Source organism: Triturus cristatus, chromosome 2_2 (assembly GCF_964204655.1).
Source record: "Triturus cristatus chromosome 2_2, aTriCri1.1, whole genome shotgun sequence".
NCBI lineage: Eukaryota > Metazoa > Chordata > Amphibia > Caudata > Salamandridae > Triturus > Triturus cristatus.
Genome location: NC_140582.1, coordinates 1,152,682,226 through 1,152,705,510, shown reverse-complemented (window position 1 = coordinate 1,152,705,510; position 23,285 = coordinate 1,152,682,226). Strand labels below are relative to the sequence as shown.

Genomic DNA, 23,285 nt, shown 5'->3' with positions numbered 1-23,285 from the left:
ATACATTGTGTCACTTCCTGTGCCGTCCCGCTAAGCATTATGGTACATATAGTTCATTTTAATTTTCCATTAAAAGAGGTCACATTGTAATCTCGTATTAACAATCTCAATTCATCTAAAGGATTGATCCTTAACAATCTTTCCATTACAATCATTAATACAATTGCAAGAGGAGAACGACATTATTCTACCAATAATTTCCAGGCAATGCCTAATTGTTACCCAATAAAGCCCCCAGTGGGCAAACAATTCTATCTGAATCGATTTTGCCAGTTAGTCTGCTGTGGTATATTGATGGCTTGCTGAATATCAAATAAATATAATTGATTCACTGCACACCTGCCTCTGGTCTCGTGAGTGCGCGAGGAATCCCGGTGGGGACAAAGGAGGAAAATATATATATATGGAAGGGAGTCGGGAGAGATGACCTCTCTTTCTGACCGTTCTGGGTGACGAGCGTTTTCCAGAGGCTGCTAAATCAACAAGCACTATGCAAGTAAGCAAAGCCACAGGCCGAATGATCAAACCCTTTACGAACTGTGCAGTTAATTGGACTAACTTGTAAATAGAGCACTAAGCGGAGTACAAAAATTTATTGAAAATCCCGATATAATAACTGACTGGATATTATCTTGCACTATGGGAAATGAAGTTTTACTTGTGGTCATGTGACTTTTAATTTAAATTTGCACGCACGACGCACTTTGCTGTTACAATGTTTCCTCCTGTGAACAAGGCTCACGCCGAAACATGTAAGGAAATGGAAACCTGTGCGGTCACCTGTGGATTAAACGCTTTACTCTGGAAATGGGCCTCTGAGTTTTGTTTTGCTGCTGGCACTTGATGGGCTGCTCCATGCCCATTGTTTAACAGAGGCCGCCCTGAAGAGTTGGGGGCTCCGTGCACTTGGAGAACTGTTTTGATGTTTAATTCTCGGAGCATGACTCACTCGCGGCCACCCGCCTACCAAGGATTGCCAAATGTGGTGAAAGGGTGTCCGTTGTTTGGAAGGGAGTCGGGAGAGATGACCTCTCTTTCTGACCGTTCTGGGTGACGAGCGTTTTCCAGAGGCTGCTAAATCAACAAGCACTATGCAAGTAAGCAAAGCCACAGGCCGAATGATCAAACCCTTTACGAACTGTGCAGTTAATTGGACTAACTTGTAAATAGAGCACTAAGCGGAGTACAAAAATTTATTGAAAATCCCGATATAATAACTGACTGGATATTATCTTGCACTATGGGAAATGAAGTTTTACTTGTGGTCATGTGACTTTTAATTTAAATTTGCACGCACGACGCACTTTGCTGTTACAATGTTTCCTCCTGTGAACAAGGCTCACGCCGAAACATGTAAGGAAATGGAAACCTGTGCGGTCACCTGTGGATTAAACGCTTTACTCTGGAAATGGGCCTCTGAGTTTTGTTTTGCTGCTGGCACTTGATGGGCTGCTCCATGCCCATTGTTTAACAGAGGCCGCCCTGAAGAGTTGGGGGCTCCGTGCACTTGGAGAACTGTTTTGATGTTTAATTCTCGGAGCATGACTCACTCGCGGCCACCCGCCTACCAAGGATTGCCAAATGTGGTGAAAGGGTGTCCGTTGTTTGGAAGGGAGTCGGGAGAGATGACCTCTCTTTCTGACCGTTCTGGGTGACGAGCGTTTTCCAGAGGCTGCTAAATCAACAAGCACTATGCAAGTAAGCAAAGCCACAGGCCGAATGATCAAACCCTTTACGAACTGTGCAGTTAATTGGACTAACTTGTAAATAGAGCACTAAGCGGAGTACAAAAATTTATTGAAAATCCCGATATAATAACTGACTGGATATTATCTTGCACTATGGGAAATGAAGTTTTACTTGTGGTCATGTGACTTTTAATTTAAATTTGCACGCACGACGCACTTTGCTGTTACAATGTTTCCTCCTGTGAACAAGGCTCACGCCGAAACATGTAAGGAAATGGAAACCTGTGCGGTCACCTGTGGATTAAACGCTTTACTCTGGAAATGGGCCTCTGAGTTTTGTTTTGCTGCTGGCACTTGATGGGCTGCTCCATGCCCATTGTTTAACAGAGGCCGCCCTGAAGAGTTGGGGGCTCCGTGCACTTGGAGAACTGTTTTGATGTTTAATTCTCGGAGCATGACTCACTCGCGGCCACCCGCCTACCAAGGATTGCCAAATGTGGTGAAAGGGTGTCCGTTGTTTGGAAGGGAGTCGGGAGAGATGACCTCTCTTTCTGACCGTTCTGGGTGACGAGCGTTTTCCAGAGGCTGCTAAATCAACAAGCACTATGCAAGTAAGCAAAGCCACAGGCCGAATGATCAAACCCTTTACGAACTGTGCAGTTAATTGGACTAACTTGTAAATAGAGCACTAAGCGGAGTACAAAAATTTATTGAAAATCCCGATATAATAACTGACTGGATATTATCTTGCACTATGGGAAATGAAGTTTTACTTGTGGTCATGTGACTTTTAATTTAAATTTGCACGCACGACGCACTTTGCTGTTACAATGTTTCCTCCTGTGAACAAGGCTCACGCCGAAACATGTAAGGAAATGGAAACCTGTGCGGTCACCTGTGGATTAAACGCTTTACTCTGGAAATGGGCCTCTGAGTTTTGTTTTGCTGCTGGCACTTGATGGGCTGCTCCATGCCCATTGTTTAACAGAGGCCGCCCTGAAGAGTTGGGGGCTCCGTGCACTTGGAGAACTGTTTTGATGTTTAATTCTCGGAGCATGACTCACTCGCGGCCACCCGCCTACCAAGGATTGCCAAATGTGGTGAAAGGGTGTCCGTTGTTTGGAAGGGAGTCGGGAGAGATGACCTCTCTTTCTGACCGTTCTGGGTGACGAGCGTTTTCCAGAGGCTGCTAAATCAACAAGCACTATGCAAGTAAGCAAAGCCACAGGCCGAATGATCAAACCCTTTACGAACTGTGCAGTTAATTGGACTAACTTGTAAATAGAGCACTAAGCGGAGTACAAAAATTTATTGAAAATCCCGATATAATAACTGACTGGATATTATCTTGCACTATGGGAAATGAAGTTTTACTTGTGGTCATGTGACTTTTAATTTAAATTTGCACGCACGACGCACTTTGCTGTTACAATGTTTCCTCCTGTGAACAAGGCTCACGCCGAAACATGTAAGGAAATGGAAACCTGTGCGGTCACCTGTGGATTAAACGCTTTACTCTGGAAATGGGCCTCTGAGTTTTGTTTTGCTGCTGGCACTTGATGGGCTGCTCCATGCCCATTGTTTAACAGAGGCCGCCCTGAAGAGTTGGGGGCTCCGTGCACTTGGAGAACTGTTTTGATATATATATATATATATATATATATATATATTACCTACTGGCGGTCGCCAGTAGGTAGTTATAGTTAGGACCCCTTTTCCATAGGAAATCCGCAACATTCTATTTTGAATAACTTTGGCGCCGGTTGACGAATCCTCGCGAATTTCTCAAAATAGGTGGGGCGCTACGCTCCGCTCCTACCCTGAAAGTCTCGGGGGGATTCGTCAAGCGGGGGCTGAGATAAAAGGGGGGTCCCAAAACGCGTTTTTCCCATGCATTTTTCCATAGGACCTTTAGACAGGGCTACAGCCCGAACGCTAACCAGAATTACTAGAAATTTGGCAGAGAGGTAGTCCCTAGGTCAAGGAAGTGCCTTTTGTAGGTTTGGTGTAAATCTGTTCAGTAGATTCTGAGAAAATAGCCTTTAAATCAATATATATATCTGAGCCAGCTTACGGTACGCTTACCGTAAGCTTACCGTACGCGTACGGTGGCGTGCGCGAGCGCGATTCTGATTGGCTGTTACATCTAAGTAAACATTCGAATCGGTCGAAACCAGGAAGCGGCGGCCGCCATTTTCTCTCTCGCACTCTGAGGGGGGGCTGTAAACAAAGGCAAAAAACATATAAAGGGGCTGTTTAGACAGCGCCCATGCACATAGCCATGTTAGTTGAGTCCTCAAAGATCCCCTAAGGGCAAAAACGGTAAATTTTTATTTTTTGAAAATTTCGCCGATTACGCTTACCGTACGCGTACGGTGCGCTTACGCTAAAAATTTTAATAAAAAAAAAAAACACTCTCTGTGCATGGCGTATTATTGTCATCACTTACAAATTAAATTTAACAGATTACCTATCACAAGGAAGCGCATAATATGTCCTCCATGTGCGCACGGTGCGCTACGCACACCGCGTGCCCACCTTGCGTGTACGGCACTAACTGCGTAAAGTGGGCGCGCGGTGCGCGAAGCGCACCGCGTGCTCACTGTGCGCGCACGGAACGAACTGCGTTAAGTGGGCGTGCACGCCACGAATGGCGTAAAGTAACTTAGCATTTAAAAAACCGTACAAATTCACTGAAAAAACCATAGGTTTCACACACGTTATAGTTAGGAATTAGCATTTAAAAAACCTTGCAAATTCACTGAAAAAACCATAGGTTTCACACATGTTATAGTTAGCGGAAATTTTACTGATAAAAAACCAATGAAATTCCCCCGTTATAGTTAGTGCAGGCAACTATAACTCACGCGACCGCAATCTTCTGCTGATGACATATGTGTCTTTATGAAAAAAAAATATTTGTAATATATGTATAGCTAAAAATGTATGGAAGAAGACATGGGCAAATAAGTGTCTAAATACAGTATTAGCATCAGCAGAGGATTGCGGTCGCGTGAGTTATAGTTGCCTGCACTAACTATAACGGGGGAATTTCATTGGTTTTTTATCAGTAAAATTTCCGCTAACTATAACATGTGTGAAACCTATGGTTTTTTCAGTGAATTTGCAAGGATTCCTAACTATAACGTGTGTGAAACCTATGGTTTTTTCAGTGAATATATATATATATATATATATATATATATATATATATATATATATATATATATATATATATATATATATATATATATATATATATATATATATATATATATATATATATATATATATATATATATATATATATATATATATATATATATATATATATATATATATATATATATATATATATATATATATATATATATATATATATATATATATATATATTTTTTTTTTCTGGAGTCCCAGCACATGGGCGGGAATATTCAGTGCTTACGACTTTGATGAGGATACCCTTGGAAGCGAACCAGGATTACAGGTAAGTAACTTATCCATCTTGTTCAGTTGTCCTGTCTTGTGTTGACATCAGATGTCTGATGCCAACCTGAGAACCGTGCAGATGCTGGGGATTGGAATGTTTAATTTTAATTAGGTATACTGTTGAACTTCACTTCAGCAGTGGCTCCTGGTGGATGCGGCTTTGTAAGAAGACTATCCAAATAAAACCTCTTTTGGATCTACTCCAGTGGCATTGGATCTTTCTTCAATATCGCAGTTTTCCAAAGAATTTCTTTGACAGATTGCATGTTATGATGATCAGATTTTGGTAGAAAGCTGGCTAAACTTAAGTTGGAAGCACAGCCACACAGTTAAAAATTGTAGAAAGGTTTTTCTTCTGGGCTTGGAGATGTCTCACTTCGACTGAACTCATTTGGCACCTACTTATTTTTGGTCTTTATTATTACTTTTTTATATACATCTAAAGGAATAAACATTGCAATTTCTACGTGCTATTTGCAAATAGCAACAGGAAAACACTGGTGATAAAAATAAGCATTCTACACGAAACTAGTAGACACGTCATTTGTCAAATTGAAAGTGAAATCAACTAAAATGTTCTTCTGCATAGTTCAGTAGGGGTTCAGAAACCCTAGCATGACTGGCAGAAGACACTTCATTTCTGTATGGGACTGCCCCCTATTTGAAAATAAAAACAAAATGCATTATTCTCCAGGTATCGCTACGAGCATGTATAATATATGCATCTGGACCAGTTCTGAGGTTAGGCAGAACATGATGCCTTCACTCTGACAGGCTACTTTCCCCCAATGCTGAATTTGTGCCCTCGTTGAATGTCCTACCGTATACACCTACTTACACCCTTTCCACCTCTACTAGACAAGTTTCAATGGAGCGGAAACGTGTAGGTTGGGAACACATACAGACGGGTGCTGAAATGACACCAGGACATGATCCGAAACTAGGGCTCGTTCACATCAGCTTCCCTTAAGCAGTTCCTTTTAATAAAGTCACCAGTATTGCATGCTGCAGAGGCAGCAGTTAAAATGCAAACACCACCAGAAATCATAAGATTTGTTCATAAGATATAACATATAACATAATCATAAGATTGTTCTGTCATTTCGTCAGCCGAGGCCTCTGCTTAGTTAGAAAGCAAATAACCGCACTGCTGCTTTTGCCAATGACTGTTTCTGTTCAGTGCTGGCAGAGATTATTGTTGTTGTGAGCATGTCTGTGCCCTGATCCTAGTTCAGTAGTTCTCATGGCCCAGGAGCAAGGAGTTGTGGTGCAGGCTTTAGACCTCTTTTGTAGTAAGTGATACAGAGGCCGATGACGTTTTCAGGTGACTTTAATTCCAGGAATCCTGACCCACGACCGGCAGCAACCGGCCAGTCAAGATCCTTGAACAAACTAGCCAAGTCAGCTGGAATCCTAACTGACTGATCCCTGCACTCACGGGTTGTGGAAGACAGCACATATAAAATTTAACAATAATGAATTTCAACATGTTGTGGTGTGTCTCCGGAGAAACTCGCGAGAAGCCGTGCGGGGCGCATCACGAGACCCAACGCTGTACCACAGGTTTGGATTGTTGCAAGTCCTGCCTCCTTGGCTTCAACTCTCAGGCAGCGTGAATTCCACGTTTATTTCTCAATTCGTTAATTTCTCTGCGTTCTACTGATAGGTGCTCAAACTTTATTCTTTTCTTTTGTCTTTAAGAACCCCTTAACAGCATAATGGCACACAGTAAAACCATATATCCTATCTCTTCCATTTTTGCTCTGTTTGTAAGAATGTCTTTTCCCAGAGCAGATGTCCGGCGACTGATGCTCTTACCACAGTCCGACATGTGTCCTCCCTTCTGAGCTACACGGCGCTGCACATTTGAAACATTAATTCCATTCTTCACATGGAGCCTCTCCAGGAGTGTCTGAATGATCGGTGATGCCAGAGTAGGCTAACAAGATGACAGAATATTGTTACCAAAGGTGGTGCCATAGAACAGAATTTTGTTCTATTGGTCACTTCCTTTTCTGCTGATAAAGATGAATTCGCCATCAAGGAATTCATAACCGGTAAGAGGAAGATGAAGTGGTTCATGAAGGCGTAAACATATCACACCAACGTGCTAGAATTTAGAGTGTCCCGTGTTTCTGTCAATACCGTTCCAGAGTTTGTACGGATCTTTTGATCTGTTTGGCGAGGTGTTGGATGATTACCTCCTCCCTGGGCACCTACAGTAAGAATTTGAGCTACGCGATACCTACTGCAATTAGAGAGCGCCACTCCCATCCAGTCCACAATCATCCCAATTATTTATCAACTGTTCCAGATTGATTTCGAGGGATAATCCCAGCATTATATATTACCTCAACAAAGAGGGAGGGATAAATCTATGATTTTGTCAGGGAAAGCACAGATTATTTGGCACCGACTTCAGTTTCAGACCGTCTACATCACAGCAGTTCTCTTGCCAGTTATACAAAACCCCCAGTCCAGACAAGCATAGCAGGCACATCCAGAAGGAGCAAAGACTTCATTCAAATGACTTCATACTGCATGATGTAGGGGCATGGCATTATTTAAAGAAGTCACTATTTAGATTGTGGTACTCCTGAGGGACAATTTCCAAAGCAAAGCTGAGCTCTTTCGCCAAAACCTATGTATCCTACTATGTGGATGAAGACACTGGCTGGCCTTTATGGTGTAAACAAGTAGAGTGGTAAGAAGGTGCTGCACCATTAGAGCTTTTAGCATGAGGCATGAGTTGTTGAATTCAAGGTGGTTGGTAACCAGTGGAGTGATATCATTATAGTTGAGGTATCGTCTTCACTGAGGAGGAACTGGGTGGCATAGTTTTTCACTCTTGGATGCTTGTCTATTGTTTTAACTGACGGGTCTCCATAAATCCCATCTGAGAGGCTACCACTGCTAAAACAAGGGTACTCTGTTAAGGAGGGAGTGACAGAAGCAGAATTCCACCGTACATCAGTAGGTGGTCAAAGACATTTCCTTTTCACTTGTGCCTGGAAAGCATCTAGGATGACTCCACAGATTGGAACACATTAGAGAAGGGACCAGCTTGGAGACCAGAGGCAATGGGCAATCAAATGGATGTACTGCTGGGTCTGCAGAAGCCTTTAGCAAGACCTCTTTGTTGATGTGCAGCATTAACTCTTACCACTCAATTGATTGTCTGACAGGAACAAGGCATCAGTGGGTAAGCTGCATTGACCAATTGAATAAACATTTCCACCTTGGCATCAGGTTATAACTCCAAAGCATGTGATTCCATGGTAGATAGCTAAAGCTGGAGCACCGCAGTCACAGGTAAGTTACTTATTGCACCATTTAAGAAGTGTGAGACACTAATTTGCCTCCCTTCAAATTATGTTATGCTGATGTTATAGCGCGCTAATCACACGTGAGGGTATCCAGGTGCTTAGCAGGTGGGAAGGTATTGGTCTCTCTGGATATTATTCAGAATGTCTGTTCATCAGCTTCTTGCAGAACTCTAAAAGTGATGAGGAGGCACTGATGTGCTCTTGGAGGTCATTTCATGCTTTGGGGGAGATGTATGAGAAGGCGCCAGCTCCTGCTCTGCTTTTGTGGTTTGTGTGCCAGTGAGGGTCCAGCTGAGAGGAAGTGTGTGGAAGGTTGGTGGAAGTGTATGCGCTGTTGAGATAGGCAGGGCACTGTTCTATGCGTGTGAGGGAGCCAGTGTAATGTGGGTGCAGTTTGGTAGGTTGAAAATTAATGTGAATTTGTATTTTGTCTCTGACTAAAAAGCAAGCAAGAATTAGATCTCTTCCTGGCTATGTTTTTGGGTAAGAAATGGGACCGAATTGCTTTCTGTTTACTTTAGGTATGTCTCCTTACAATTTCTCCATACAAAGTTATTCTGCTTACCATGATCTCCAGCCTCGGCACCAGCTAGTCTTGCTTATTATTTCTGAGTAGGCAATGATAAACCTCCTTGGACATTTTTAGCTTTCTCTCCAGCCACCGCTCATGGAATTGCCACCGCCTGTCAATGTGTTCGCTTTTGCACAGTGTTAAATTTGGCGATTAAAATATTACTGTGTGCTTAGTTTCCTGATGAATGCTGGTAAATTATCTGGGGAGTTTCAATACCCATTTATGTCTTTACTGTATCCTTCCTTCGATGAATCCTTTTCCCAAAGAAAAGGCACTCCTACAACTTTCATTGTCACCTGGATTATTGTCCATAATGTGGTATCTGACCACAGCGTTCTTCGTTGTTTTGTGGCGGGTTCAAGCTACACTGTGGCCCTGCTTCTGTCACTCACGCCATTGTCTGACCAATATGTTGACTCAATTTCATTGACTTATCATTACATAGACCTTTGCACCTAGACTTCCGAATTTTATGTAACTAAGTCTTTTCTAAACTAACTCATTAATTTTAATTTATTGGTAAGAGTTCCTATATTCTTTAGTTCAAATAACTTTGATTGAAAGAATGTGAAAATGTTTTAACAATGTATTAGTGTTACGGTTCCCTTTTACATACTATTAGCGACACGCTGCCAACAGCACTTGGAGGGAAGCAGTCTTACTTCGCGCTCACTCCATTGTAATGCAAGCAGTCTCAGAGCTACCAGCAGCAAAACTAGTAGTTTCACACTGACAGCTTTATCACCCCCGTCCCGCACCAAAGAACTAGAATTCTGAATTTATGATAACACTCCCATCCCTCACAGAGTAGCACCAAAATCAGTAGCTCTTGCTTCGGACTAAAAAGGCCTCTTCATTGATGTGGTGAATGTGTGTGTGTAGTTTTGTGGGCGAGTTCGCGAATGTAAGAATGAGTGCAGGGGTTGATGAATAGATGCATGACTGCAGGGATGGATTGCAGAGTGCATGGATGATGAGTAATTGGATGTGTGACTAGATGGAAGGATCCAGTCGCTTTCAGTTAATAAATTCGGTCAGGGCTTGTTGGCTTTCTTGTGCTTTAATTAGTATAAGTACTTCAAATGTTTTAGGGTTGGGGTTTACTTTTTTGTTGTTTAATGTTAAGTAAATTCATATGAATATGACATTTTGCTAAGCTTAGATATCCCTAATCTTAATGTAATCTATGTCCTCAATATTATAATTTACAATGTATTTTTCTTAAATTTTGAGTTAAGTATAAGTTGCTCTTTATTTCCATTTAAGTTAATAATGTTTTTTATTAATATATAGTAAATATGTAACATTTGATCATCTGTTTTTCAATTTACTAATAACATGCAATCTGCAAAAACAATTTGTGTTAGTGTAGAACAGATGTGTTTGAAAGTAAGTGTCATTTTGATTTTTGGCGCTGGTGTTAGGGTGTTGAAGTGGTGGGGTGGAAGTGATGTCATTTTTAGGTGGGGAATAGGAAGTTGGTTCTCTACTGAGACGAAGCAACGGTTTCGTGGAAACGCTGATACAGTAATGGTAATGCGAACTAATGTCGGTCCAAATAATACCATGTTACTGGATGCAGGCAACCCCAGCGCCTACAGCCAAGATCTTTATTGGGATGACACATGGTCCCCAGACTCCCAAACATTGCAGTGCACAACGTGAGAAGCACTGAGCCCCATACTATGCAGGCTTTTAGGCACCATGTCAATGAAATGCTGTAAATTTACATTCCTAATATATGTTAATCGATTGTGACGCAGGCTCTTTCTGTGCAATAAGGACAAGAACTATCACTTGCAGTTAAGCATATTAGTCCATGTTACTGTGTACAGATACTGCTTATTTCTTGTAGTTTTGTTTACTAATGAAAAATTGCATGTCTGTTTTTAGGATTTACAGATTTTTGAACACCAGTGGACCTTATTCTTCTCCAATTTTGAAGTTGAAATTCCCTTTATTTTGGAGCTATCAGAATCTCAGGCTGGAGAGGTGCAGTGCATCTTTTTTCTTTTAAGTAAAACGAACAAAACATGAAACTGTTAACATCCAAGACGAAGTACACCTTTTTGCTTATTGTTCCCGACTGCTTTGAGTTATAAAACCATGTTCACAATGTAAAATTGTTATTTGCAAATGTTAGTGAATGTGTCATTTGCTGTGACACGTTAAGATAGCAAGAATCATTCCAAATTTTCCTAAAGTGGAATGAGCCGTGAATTTCCTGACAGTTCTTAGCAGTTTGTACTTTTGAGCAGATCGCTGCAGTAGCAGGTCTGATCATCAAAGTGTGGATAATGGATCTTCTGCCAGTGTTTGAGAATAAATGGTCAATGTTTTTGAAAGATCCCAGAGTAAGATTTCCCGAGGAGTTCAGCAAAACGCCTGAATTAACCTTTTTAGACTGGTCCTTTGTAAGGTCTTTCTGAGGATATTCTATTTAGAAGGTATCTGGGGATTATTTGGCATATGATTCACTCTTTGTCGTTGAGGCACAGCATGTTTTCCTTCATTCATGTGCAAGTGTTATTCAGATTTTTAAAATATTATTAACATATGTATTTATATTTTACATTTCCGATAAGACAGCAGCTTAATTTGAAGACATTTCTTTAGCGCTTATAGAAAAAGAAGACAGTACCTCAGTTGGTATTCTTCTTCATCAACATTAGTACAGTATTGTTTTGTATGTATCACACGTGTTGAAAGTGGCCCTGTGTTCCACCCCTCTTTTATGGGTCATATTGTCCCCTCCCACCTCCTGCAATACGGTGGCATTAACTCATTCACTTCAACAAATTGCGATCCTAACAGAGTAGCACAGGGCAGAGGGGGTATTTGAGTGTGTATGTGTGAGGGGTTGTGGGCGGGAGTTGGGGGACGAAGATCCATTCACCGCTCCGCAACCCATCTATACATTCGGGCAGGGCCTCTCTTTAGGTGTATTTCACTGATCCTCATTGTCAGTAAGCACTCCATTGCGCTGAATGTATTTTAATCTGTTTTTATCTGCCTTTTAACCATTTTAAAATAGAGTTTTGAACTGAAACTGCGTAGTTTATTAGTGAGAATTTTTCATGAGCTTTCTTTTTAACTCCCCTAGTGCGAGGGCACCTTTTAAATAGATTGTGTTTTCCCAGCGGAACGGGTAAACAGTGTAAAGGCAACCTGAGCAACCATAGAGTAGGAGCCCAGGACCATAGAGTCTCTAATTGAGGGCAGCGCTCTAGTTGTTAGCTGACTACCATAAATGTCAGCTGGGAGGCGGGTGCACCTAAGGCAAGTCCGTCTGCACCTTTCAGCGCCTGAACGGAACCAGGGGCCAGGACCCCTGAATCCACTCATTCAGCGCTCTAGTTGGTAGCTGACTACCATAAATGTCAGCTGGGAAGCGGGCTCGCCTAAGGCAAGTCTGTCTGTGCCTGTCAGCGCCCAAATGGGACCAGAGGCCAGGACCCCTGAATCAACTCCCAAAAAGAAGGTGGGATACTCCGCCAATGCTCTACTCTCGCTGCGGCCCAATTCACCCTTCCCATTTTGTCCACCACTTGGTCTTGAAGTTGGGGAACGTCACTGTTCCCTCTGTAACTTTGCACTGGATGGGATGGAGGACAAAAGAAGTCATAATTGTAAAAATACTGCATGGAACATTGGTCTTATCAATTGTCGATCCCTCCGATGTCACAGGTATAAGCTCACAATTGCAAGCAAAACAATTTAGGAACAATGATTATAATAAGATGGACCTAAAAACCAAGCAAAGAAGTGTATACATATACTGATAGGTTCAAAAATGTAATTTTTTTTATTTGGTAGCATTTATGTTTTATATGTAAAGTTTACATATTGTATTCACATATCTTCAAGTTTCAAGAACATCAAAACCAATCAAAGAGTGCTAATAGCCTATATGTTTAACAAAAGTTTAAACACATGATTTCATATATTTTATCAAAAAAGGTAATGGTCAATATTTCCAAACATGAACAACATATAGATTCTACAAGGTTACATGAAATATATATACATGGCGTCCTGACAAAGGCTTCAAGCCGGAACGCGCGTAGGATTCAGCAATTACAGAGCCATGCATACATGAATATACTGTTCTCTAAGAATTTAACAGAGACTGAAGTTAGAATCTATATGTTCTTTATGTTTGGAAATATTGCCCATGTGCTTTTTTGATAAAATATATGAAATCATGTGTTTAAACTTTTGTTAAACTGAAGCTATTGGAGAACAATGTATCTCCACTTAATAAGTAGGCTGGCCGGACAGTCTAGGGACCCTGCCAGTACCATCCCCTCACATAAAAAGTTTAGGAATAGGGCTGGATAGCTTTTTTTCAATGGAAGAACAAGGGAAAAAACGATTTGTACATGCTATGCTGAGAACCTTGCGCACACTTACACTAATCTCTCCAGAAGAATTGTAGTCGAGGCACTTGTTCTATCACACTTTGACTACAGGATCTCATTGTATCTGGGATCACTTAATTCAGTGTTCAGGAAACTGCAAGTTGTCAAAAAATGCCTCAGCCAGAACAATCTTCAAGTTACCGAAATGCTCGTCAGCCAAAGATGCCTTGGTCTTTTTGCACTGGTTACCAGTGGAGAAGGGACTAAAATTCGAGACACTTTGCATAACTCACATGGCAATAAATCATAGGGGACCCAATATGTTTAGGCCTCATCTTACTCCCTACACCCTCAATATGACTTTAAGGTCCTCTAACACCGGTCTTCTGAAGGTCCCTAGCATTCTGAAGTTCAGATGGGGTGGAAGGTCCTTCTCTTATATATCCCCAAAATTGTGGAATTCAATGCCTATCTGCATGAGAACAGAGCCAATGAACCCAAATTTAGAAAGCTCTTCAAAACCTGGCTCTATGCCAACTAATTTCTCTACGCATTAATAGGCTAGAATAATGGTTATTCTCTCAGCGCTGGGAAGCCTATGGGAAGCTTCGCGCTATTCAAATCCACATAAGATAAGTATAGCCAGTTAGCTCCACTCTCATCAGTTCTAATGGCTTTTAAACGTAGCTCTTCCGTGTTCATTTGGTTAAGAGATAGATTTTTAGGTTCATCTCTCAACATTCCTGACTTACTCCCATAGATGGTTGTCGTGACCATTTTGCGGACCTCTGTACCTGCTATCATTAGAACTTTCTTGGTGTGGTGTTTAGCGCTTGCAGGAATGAGTGGGGGCAGGGGGTCACTATAGGGCACGAGGCCTGTGGGCACAGGTTGGTATCTTTAGACTACTTAAGGTACTTTTGTATGTATTGAGTAGTCTGATGCCATTCCAACAGGCTTAGGTTATTGCAGTTCAGAGTGTCAAACACTGCTCACTCATTGAGGAGGACTAATGAAGCCTTAAAGTTAATCAGGCAAAAGGAACACGAGTGACCGAGTTTATTACAATTGTATTTCTGTGTGATGGATGTACCCCAGATTGAAGCGGGTTTCAAGTGCGGAGAGAACTATAGTTGGCTTATTTCTGTACATTGCAATCTTTTGTTAGGAATGGGATTCTGGCACCAAGCAAGTATTGGAGGACATTTGGGCTCATGCCATGCTCGTTTCCAATCTCATTCAATTGCCCATGGATTCTGTTTTCCCAGTGACTTTGAGTACCAGCTGTATTTATTGTAACCAGAAATTATTCTGTAAAATATATTTTACAGTGATATTTTTTTCAATTCGTTTTTATGAAACTGTTTTGGCTGCAGTATTGACAGGGAGGCAGTTACGTGATCAATGCCTCATCCTTGAGGGTTAATGACCCCGGCGCCACCCTCTCGGCTGTGCAGACTGGTATCTGTACCCATCTCCGCTCCTCAGAGCCAGCCGCACCCAGGAGGATCAGAGGGTGCCAAGCGGCCTGGGAGTCCTGAGCACGGGTGCCTGGGGTCATTGCTGTCATTTCATTAGGCGAGGCACACTCAAATCCGTTTTCTCGTTTGAGGTGCGTTAATGAGGAAGACATAAAACACTTTGTAAAGGCTTTGAAACCACAGTGGTTGAGTTTGCTTTCAAGCCTTAACTGGAATTAAAGTCCACTCCTTCCACACCCAGCACGTGCTATGTTTGTACTAAACATTTCTTTCTTTACTGCTTGTTATCTCTCTGCATAGATACCTACTTACTAATCGGACATTGTGCGGGCTGGAGCAGGAGACTGGAGAATTTTTTTTTTTATTATTTATTTAGTTTTTTGTATAATCGACTTCTTACAAAAAGACACAGTGGCCTTGTAATACATGACTACTTGTCGCGCGGCATCACTTCATCTATTTTCAGTATGAGCATTCTTTGGAAAAAACTACATTCTTAAATAGCATATTAACCATGCAAGGTGGAGTAGCACATTTAGGCCTCTCTCCTACATGGCTACTACCTCCTATCGTGCACAGTGAGGCTGCATTTACATGACAAGCTGTCCGTTAATTAATACATTTCACTTGACACTGAGATAACTGCCACTGCGGACTCAACATTTGATGTTACTGGAATGTTGGATACCGGACCCTGGTGTCCTCGGGTCGTGGAGTCTGATGTGGTAGAAGATCATCAGTATGCACATTATCATTTCAATATTTCAAGTCCTTCACAGTCTCTTTAGTTGTTGCCACGGCTCTTGACCAAAGCACTATTACAACCTATTTGTTGTCAGAGCTTTGCATGTCTTCAACAAACCCCATGAGAGCTAACTGTGTGGATGGGGCTCGATCCTGGTCCACCCTTCCAGAGACCATCGAGCAAACCTCTACCCAGGCGGACGTGAACTTGGAACAAGTCCATGGTAACTGCATGAAACTTGCCTTCTGCTATCAGCAACAAACCAGTTTCGTGTCCACATCTGGTCGGCAGGACTTCAGTTGAACTGGCATGTGATGCAGGCTCTGTACAGATTTTTAATGTAAGGATCTAGGTTTAGCATTCTTTGAAACTCCTTTAGCCCAGACCCAGATGCTATGGATGTGTAGCTGCTATGGGTAGGGGACCCCTCTCTTTTAGGATTCTCTCATAAAGACATGAGCCTCTCGATGAGGGTCAGTACTTGTAACCAGCCATTTGAGGACCCTGAGTCCCGGCAGCCCCACTAGCTCTGGAAAATTCAGACTAATTCTCCTCGGAGTCTAAAGTCCGTAAAGATGCCTAAGGGGGTGGTGTTTAAAGAGCCCTAAAGTAAATAAGTGACAATGCTTTCACTGTATAGACATCTTGCATAGCCCTAGGTCGGCCAGCCGAAGCTTAGCCTTGGGCTCTATGTCAGAGGAAGGTGAGGATTAGTTCATAGTGTGAGTTCCTACCCAATTCGTGCTAGCCTCTGTCCACATATGTCATGGCATAGCGTTCGCCTGTACAGTCTTTAAAGAGCACTATGCCAGCATCTCCCTCTCAATTTCTGAGTGTGGTCAAGCTGGCACTGACTGGAGCCAGTAATATGTAAATTCTGCCCGAGAAGTAGAATTGTAGATCTCAAGGTCAGGCACGGAGTAGGCCCTCAAGTCACATGGCATTGTCAACAATATCAGAGTAACCCCAGCTTCTTCCTTGCCCACACCGATGTGGAGTGTGCAATCTGCCAAAACAGAACCTTTACAAAGGGGTATGGGTATATTCATGGAAAAATGAGGGAACCAAAACGAACATGACCATCCTAAGTGCAGGCCTTCCTGCCATAGAATGATGTCATGCAATCCAACGATCCACAGTCTCTCTGTAACTTGTGCATCCCGGGTTCAACCACAGAATCACATCTGTCTTGCGGTGAATCTGCACTACACAATTCCGCCCTAATTTACCATTCCAGTTCTGCAGGTGTTTAAACTCAAATAGGGCCGTCTGGGACGTCAACAGGAACTCCTTAGGCTTCTGAACTGTAATAAATCCGATAGACCGCTGAACCTGATGGACTTGCAGATGTTCTCAGCTAGGTTGTGCTCTGGCTTGCACACATACAGCAGCATATACAGAGAGGGGAATCCTATTCCCCCATGCCTGAGTGGTGCTCCCTGAGAATACAGGCCAATGGATATGGTGCAAAGACGAATATTAAGCGCAACGGAGGGGAGGGCACTCCTGATGTGGCCCTCTAGAGACTGCGTAGGGGAACGGAAGTTATTCATCTGTTCAGGGGCACTGGGATCAATAAACAAGATATAGCGAACCACCTACCATACCCTCACCTAGTCAGTGCCTGCCCAGCACTAGGAACAGGAAGGTCCTCTCCGGTCATTCACTGTCTCAGCATTGAGAGATCGAGTAATTGCACCGAGACCCGTGAGCACCTGGTGTAGGAGAGCTAACCAGGCTTGCAAATAATGAGCCGTCGGCTGGCCGGCGCAAAAGCAGTCCTGACCTGTATGGAAGAATTCGGACTGCTATAACCTTCCCCAAAACGTTAGCATGCGTAATATTGAATGAAAATGGCTTACAGGAGGCTGACTGTGAGGCCGGTTCACCAGGCGTAAGCAAAGGTGATAATGGCAGCCTCATGGGGAGACGTTTCCTGTACCTCATCAAATAAGGACAGCAGGTGGGGGGCAGCAGCTGATCTCTCTCCTTATAAAACTTACTAAACTTCACTATCTGCTGCAAACCATAGGACCTTGATTTCAGTGCCTCCAGAATTTCTGTTATTAACATTGGCTTTGCCAGTGGCTTCCCTTCTGCATTGCCTATCCAACCCAATGTGAGCCTGTCAAGGTAAGACAAGCTGTCGATTTCAGTAACCCATTGGATCCATCCATAAAATGTCGATAATGCTCAGCTAGAGCTCCCTCCAACCCCATCTGAGCATGAATGAACGGAGCTATACTTCTTAATATGTTTGAGGTTCTTCCTTCATCCCTCTGCCCTTCTTGCGACTCCTGTTTAAACCATCCAACATGTTTCGCATATTATCAGAGTACGAGCCCAAATTCCTACCTGAAAATAATCTCAGTAAAAGAGTAGACCTAGTTTTAAAGTAATTTGCTGGAAGTAAAACTAATAGTAAAACCGATTTATTTTTCTCAGCTACACAGGTTTCATCTATTCTGAGTGCGTGCAAATTTCCAACTCATTCTGTTCTTAGATTTGCAGTTTTCTTTGTTATGGTGCATATCTTCTTCAGAAGTTAATTGTGCGCCTCTTATTCAGCCAACAGGCCCTTTACTGCACAAAGGCCCTGGGTTTTCTGAAGGTTGTAAATCGACAAATAGGTTTACAAAACTGAAATAATATATAAAAAAAATTTGAAGAAAAACAGGTTGTTCATAGATACATAATCTGTACCCGAGAGTAGCCTTATGGTTTGGTGAGAAACTACAAACCGTGCATGACTGCACATAGGGGATTACGTTGGTGTTTAATGTTGTCGTGTGGCAAACATCAAGAAAGATAAGTGAATATATGTAAGGAAATATTACAGTGACAGAGTAAAGGTAATGGTTTTGCAATGTTGGGTCGGTCCGATCTTATAACGTAAGGTAAGTCTACTTGCGACTTACGTAGAGTAACAAATTGACGTAAAGAAAAAGGTATCTTAAGTTAGTCACAGTTTCATGGTCTGGAAGAGTCAGAGGCAGAGAGAAACCAGTGGAAAGGAAGATTAAAGTAGTCTCAGGGTCAGTATGCAAGGTTGTAAGGGTGTGGATAAAACGGTCTTGTTTCTTGTCATGTTGGGGATATCCTAAATACCTGCTCTTTCTTACTGCTGTAATCCTAGTAAATCACCCACAAATGTGGCCACGTTTGTTTAGACTGACCGGTAAGGTTCATGATAGTGTACTCCCTATCCTCTTCTTCCAAGACACCTAGAATAACCCACTCACGTGTAAGGTATTTGGGCATGCTGTGTTTTATAAATAGCAAATATATATATCCGACAGTGATTGAAATTTGAGTACCCAGGTAGCATTAATTAGGCCTACTGCACCAAATTATTTTCTTCCATATGTTGTCGTCCGCTGCCTAACTAAATACCTTATTCTATTTCAAATTTGCAGCCATTCCGAAGTTACTTCAGCCATGGAATGATTTCAAGCAATATTACAGACAACAGGTACTCTTTCTATGTTTGCTTTCTTGTTGATTACATGAGGTGCTGACAGCTCTCTTGTCAGCGTTAATGTTAATTGAAGGTAGAGCAAGCGCAAGTACAGAGACCCCATTTTAGAGAAGACACAATGAGGCAGCTCATTAGAATATCAGTTATCATGCATATGCGCACATCTCTCGACGAGTTGGCCTTTACAGCGTGTTGAATTACAACTTTTATCTTTTACATTCATTTTTCGTCCTTTTTTGTGGTAACATACACCCAGAAAAATATTTGGTCTTTTTTGGGATGTATTCATATTTTTGTGTAGGTGTTTAATATTTTGGGGGGGTTGGCCCCCATACCTCCCTTTTGATTACATACATTTCCTTGTATTTTTTGTAGGGGAATCCACCCAGACCCTTTAAAAAAAAAACCTTAACCTCCCCTTACTTCAACCCATCCTTGAACCCTAAAAACCCCTTTTTCATTACCCATGCCTAAATGTTACCAACACTCACCACCCCTTACCCATCTCTGAAACTCAAAAAACCCATCCTACCCTATACCCTTCCCCTTCCCAAAACCCCCTTACTAACACTTAGCTCTACCCATCTCTGAAACCTAAACCTCCCTAACTAACTATTACGCATCCCTATACTCTAAATATCGTTTTCCTGTACTTAACCCATTCAATTTGAAACTATTTTTAAAATGTGTGTGTGTGTGTATTTGATTACACACACACACACACACACACACACACACACACACACACACACACACACACACACACACATATACACGTGTTACCATCCTTGTGGGGACTATGTGTGTACACCTGCCTTGTGGGGACTAACCTTTCCCAATGTTTTAAAAACATACCAATAACAGAAAAATGTTAAGAAAAAATTCATTATATAGGATCCTGCTTCAAATCTGCAAATATATTATTATTTAATCGTGCGCACAGAACCATCTTTGTGGGGACTTGAACATGTCTTACTATCCTTGCGGGGACTTACTCTGTAATCATCATTTCTGATTGAATACTTTCACAAACAAATGGCTAAATGTTGTTTTTCTCTGCTTTACCTATATTATATGATAGTTTAGACATATATGCATATCTCTTTGTGTCCTAGGAGCATCGAGCAGATGGATTTTGACGATAATGTATTTCTCAATAGAAAACTATAGTATATAAAGTTCACGGGAAGGGATTTTCAGATATCTAGTCTATTGCAGAGTTCTCACAAGCATTAAGGGATAAGGAAACAGTGAATAGTTAAATTCATGTAAATGCCAAAGAGCATGCACTGTGGTCAGATGGGAAAGCCAAGTTGAGATTACCTTTTTCTTTGCATCAACTTCACCACTGTCATGGTATGGCTGTACAATAATAGTCCCCAAAGATATGGCATGTGAAATATTCTAGAGCTATCAGAGATATTGTGCTGTGATAGTCATTTTCAAGCCCCCACTGAGATAGTGCACGATTATATTGAGTCCCTGGTTCCCAAAGATATAGTGTTTAATTATAGTCACTCTCAAGATCCCCTTAGACAGAGTGTGATTATATTTATGTTAAAGCCCCCGCAGAGATGGTGTGTGATTATAATAATACTCAATTCTCTGTAGAGCTAGTGTGTGGTGACCGTTATTTTGAAGCCGCATGAGATAGTGTGTCATTAGAGAGATGCTCAAGTTGCCACACAGATAGCATGTCATCATGGTCATGCTCAAATCTTCAAAATGATAGTGTCTGATTATTATAGTCATGCCCAGGTCCCTAGAGAAATAGTGTTTGGTCATAGTCATGTTCAAGTACCCCTAGAGATAGTGTACAATGATTGTCATGCTGCAGTTCATGCAGAAACAGGGTGTTGTTACAGTAATTCCCAGGTCTCCACAGAGACAGTGTGTGATTACAGTCATGTTCAAGTCCCTTCATAGATAGTGTGTGATTATAATCATGTTCAAGTCCCCACATAGAGAGTGTTATGATAGTCATGTTCAAGTCCTCCGTAGTGTACGATGATACTCATGCTGACGTTCATGCATAAATAGTATGTCATTTCAATTGTGCCCTGGTCCCCACAGATATAGCATTTAATTATAACCAGTCTCAAGTCCCCATAGTGAAAGAGTGTGATTTTCTTCATATTAAAGTTCCCCTCCGTGATGGTGTAGAATTGTAGTTATGTTCAAGTCCTCTCAGAGACAGTGTGTGGTTACAATCATATTCAAGTCCCCATATAAAAAGTGTTATGATAGTCATGTTCTACTCGCTATATAAGGAGGATTATGATAGAAATATTCAGGTTCCTGGAGAAATGGTGTATTATATTAGTCATGCTCAGATTCCTGCAAAAATGATCTGCGATTATAGTGATGCTGAGGTGGAGTCACAGGTAGTGTGTGATTATAGTCCTGCTCAAGCCCTGCAGAGGTATTGTGGGATTATAGTGAAGCACAGGTCCCCACAGAGATAGTTTGTGATAGCACTCATGTTTAATTCCCCACAAAGATAGTGGGCGATGGATTATATTGATGTCCAGGTCCCCACAGAAATAGTGTGTGATTATTGCGTTACCACTGTCCCTAAAGAGATAGTGTGTGATTATAGACATGCCCAGGTCCCCACAGAGATACTATACTGTGTGGTAATAGACATGCCCCAGTCCCCAAAGATATAGTGTGTAAATATAGAGATGTCCAGGTCCCCATAGAGATGGTGTGTGACTATAGTATTACCATGATCATCAAAGAGAATGTGTGTGATTATAGACATGCCCAGGTCCCCATGGATATAGTGTATGATTAAAGATATACCCAGGTCCTCACAGAGATAGTGTGTGATTATAGGGATATCCAGGTCCCCACAGAGATAGTGTGTGATTATAGACATGCCCTGGTCCCCACAGAGATAGTGTGTGAATATGCACATGCCCAGGCCCCCACAGAGATGGTGTGTGACTATAGTATTACCATGGTTGTCAAAGAGAATGTCTGTGATTATAGACATGCCCAGGTTCCAGCATAGATAGTGTGCGGTTAAAGACATGACCAGGTCCCCATGGAGATAGTGTATGATTAAAGATATATCCAGGTCCTCACAGAGATAGTGTGTGATTATAGGGATGTCCAGGTCCCCACAGAGATGGTGTGTGACTATAGTATTACAGTGGTCATCAAAGAGAATGGGTATGATTATAGACATGCCCAGGTTCTCGCAGAGATAGTGTGTGATTAAATACATATTCGGGTCCTCACAGATGTAGTGTGTGATAATAGGGATCTCCAGGTCCCCACAGAGATAGTGTATGATTATAGACATGCCCAGGTTCCCACATAAATAGTGTGTTATTATAGACATGCCCAGGTACCAAAGGAGATAGTGTGTGATTAAAGATATGCCCAGGTCCTCACAGGGATAGTGTGTGATTATAGGTCCCCACAGAGATAGTGTGTGATTATACACATGCCCTGGTCCCCACAGAGATAGTGTGTGATTATACACAAGCCCAGGTTCCCACAGAGATAGTGTGTTATTCTAGACATCCCCAGGTCCCCACAGAGATAGTGTGCAATTATGGGTATACACAGGGAGATTGCACAGAGATAGTGTGCGTTTATAGTTATGCTCAAGTCTCCAGAGTGATGTGTGTAATTATAGAGATGTTGAAGAACCCATACGGATCATATTAGTCTAGTGGCTTATTAAACTAGTTAATCCACTTGAGGGATAGGTGTTTCACCTCACTATCACATGTTTGAATCCTCGTGTTTCCACTCAGCCTTTCATACTTCCAAGATTCATACAATAAGTACCATTTACTTGGATAACAATAGAAATATGGAAGTCAGCACCAAGACACCCCTTGGTGTGAATGAGTACTTTATATATGCACATGAGATGATGTGATGTGATATGATAATAGTGGTACTTAAGCCACCACCAGAGATACACTGGAATTATGCCATATCTATTATTCCCACTTCAAATGCAGCATTAACTGATTTAAACTATGTCCCTCCAGGAAGTTCCACACCTCTCCCTAAAAATCCAAGTATCTGCATTCTCATTCTCTTTTCTAGCCGCCGTCTTATAACATCTAGTCTCAGGAAGATAAAACTGTATTTCTGATTGCAACAAACTCCCAATGCTGA

The 23,285-nt window shown here is 41.9% G+C and overlaps 1 protein-coding gene across 1 annotated transcript in view; it reads left to right on the top strand.

The window, feature by feature from the left end:
* DNAAF9 (dynein axonemal assembly factor 9) overlaps nt 1-23,285 on the top strand; it is a 1,049,036-nt gene that overhangs the window by 326,454 nt on the left and 699,297 nt on the right. Inside the window, exons 8-9 of the mRNA XM_085642690.1 lie at nt 10,971-11,069; nt 19,081-19,136. Coding sequence (XP_085498816.1) covers nt 10,971-11,069; nt 19,081-19,136 — 155 coding nt within the window. The remainder of the gene's footprint in view (nt 1-10,970; nt 11,070-19,080; nt 19,137-23,285) is intronic.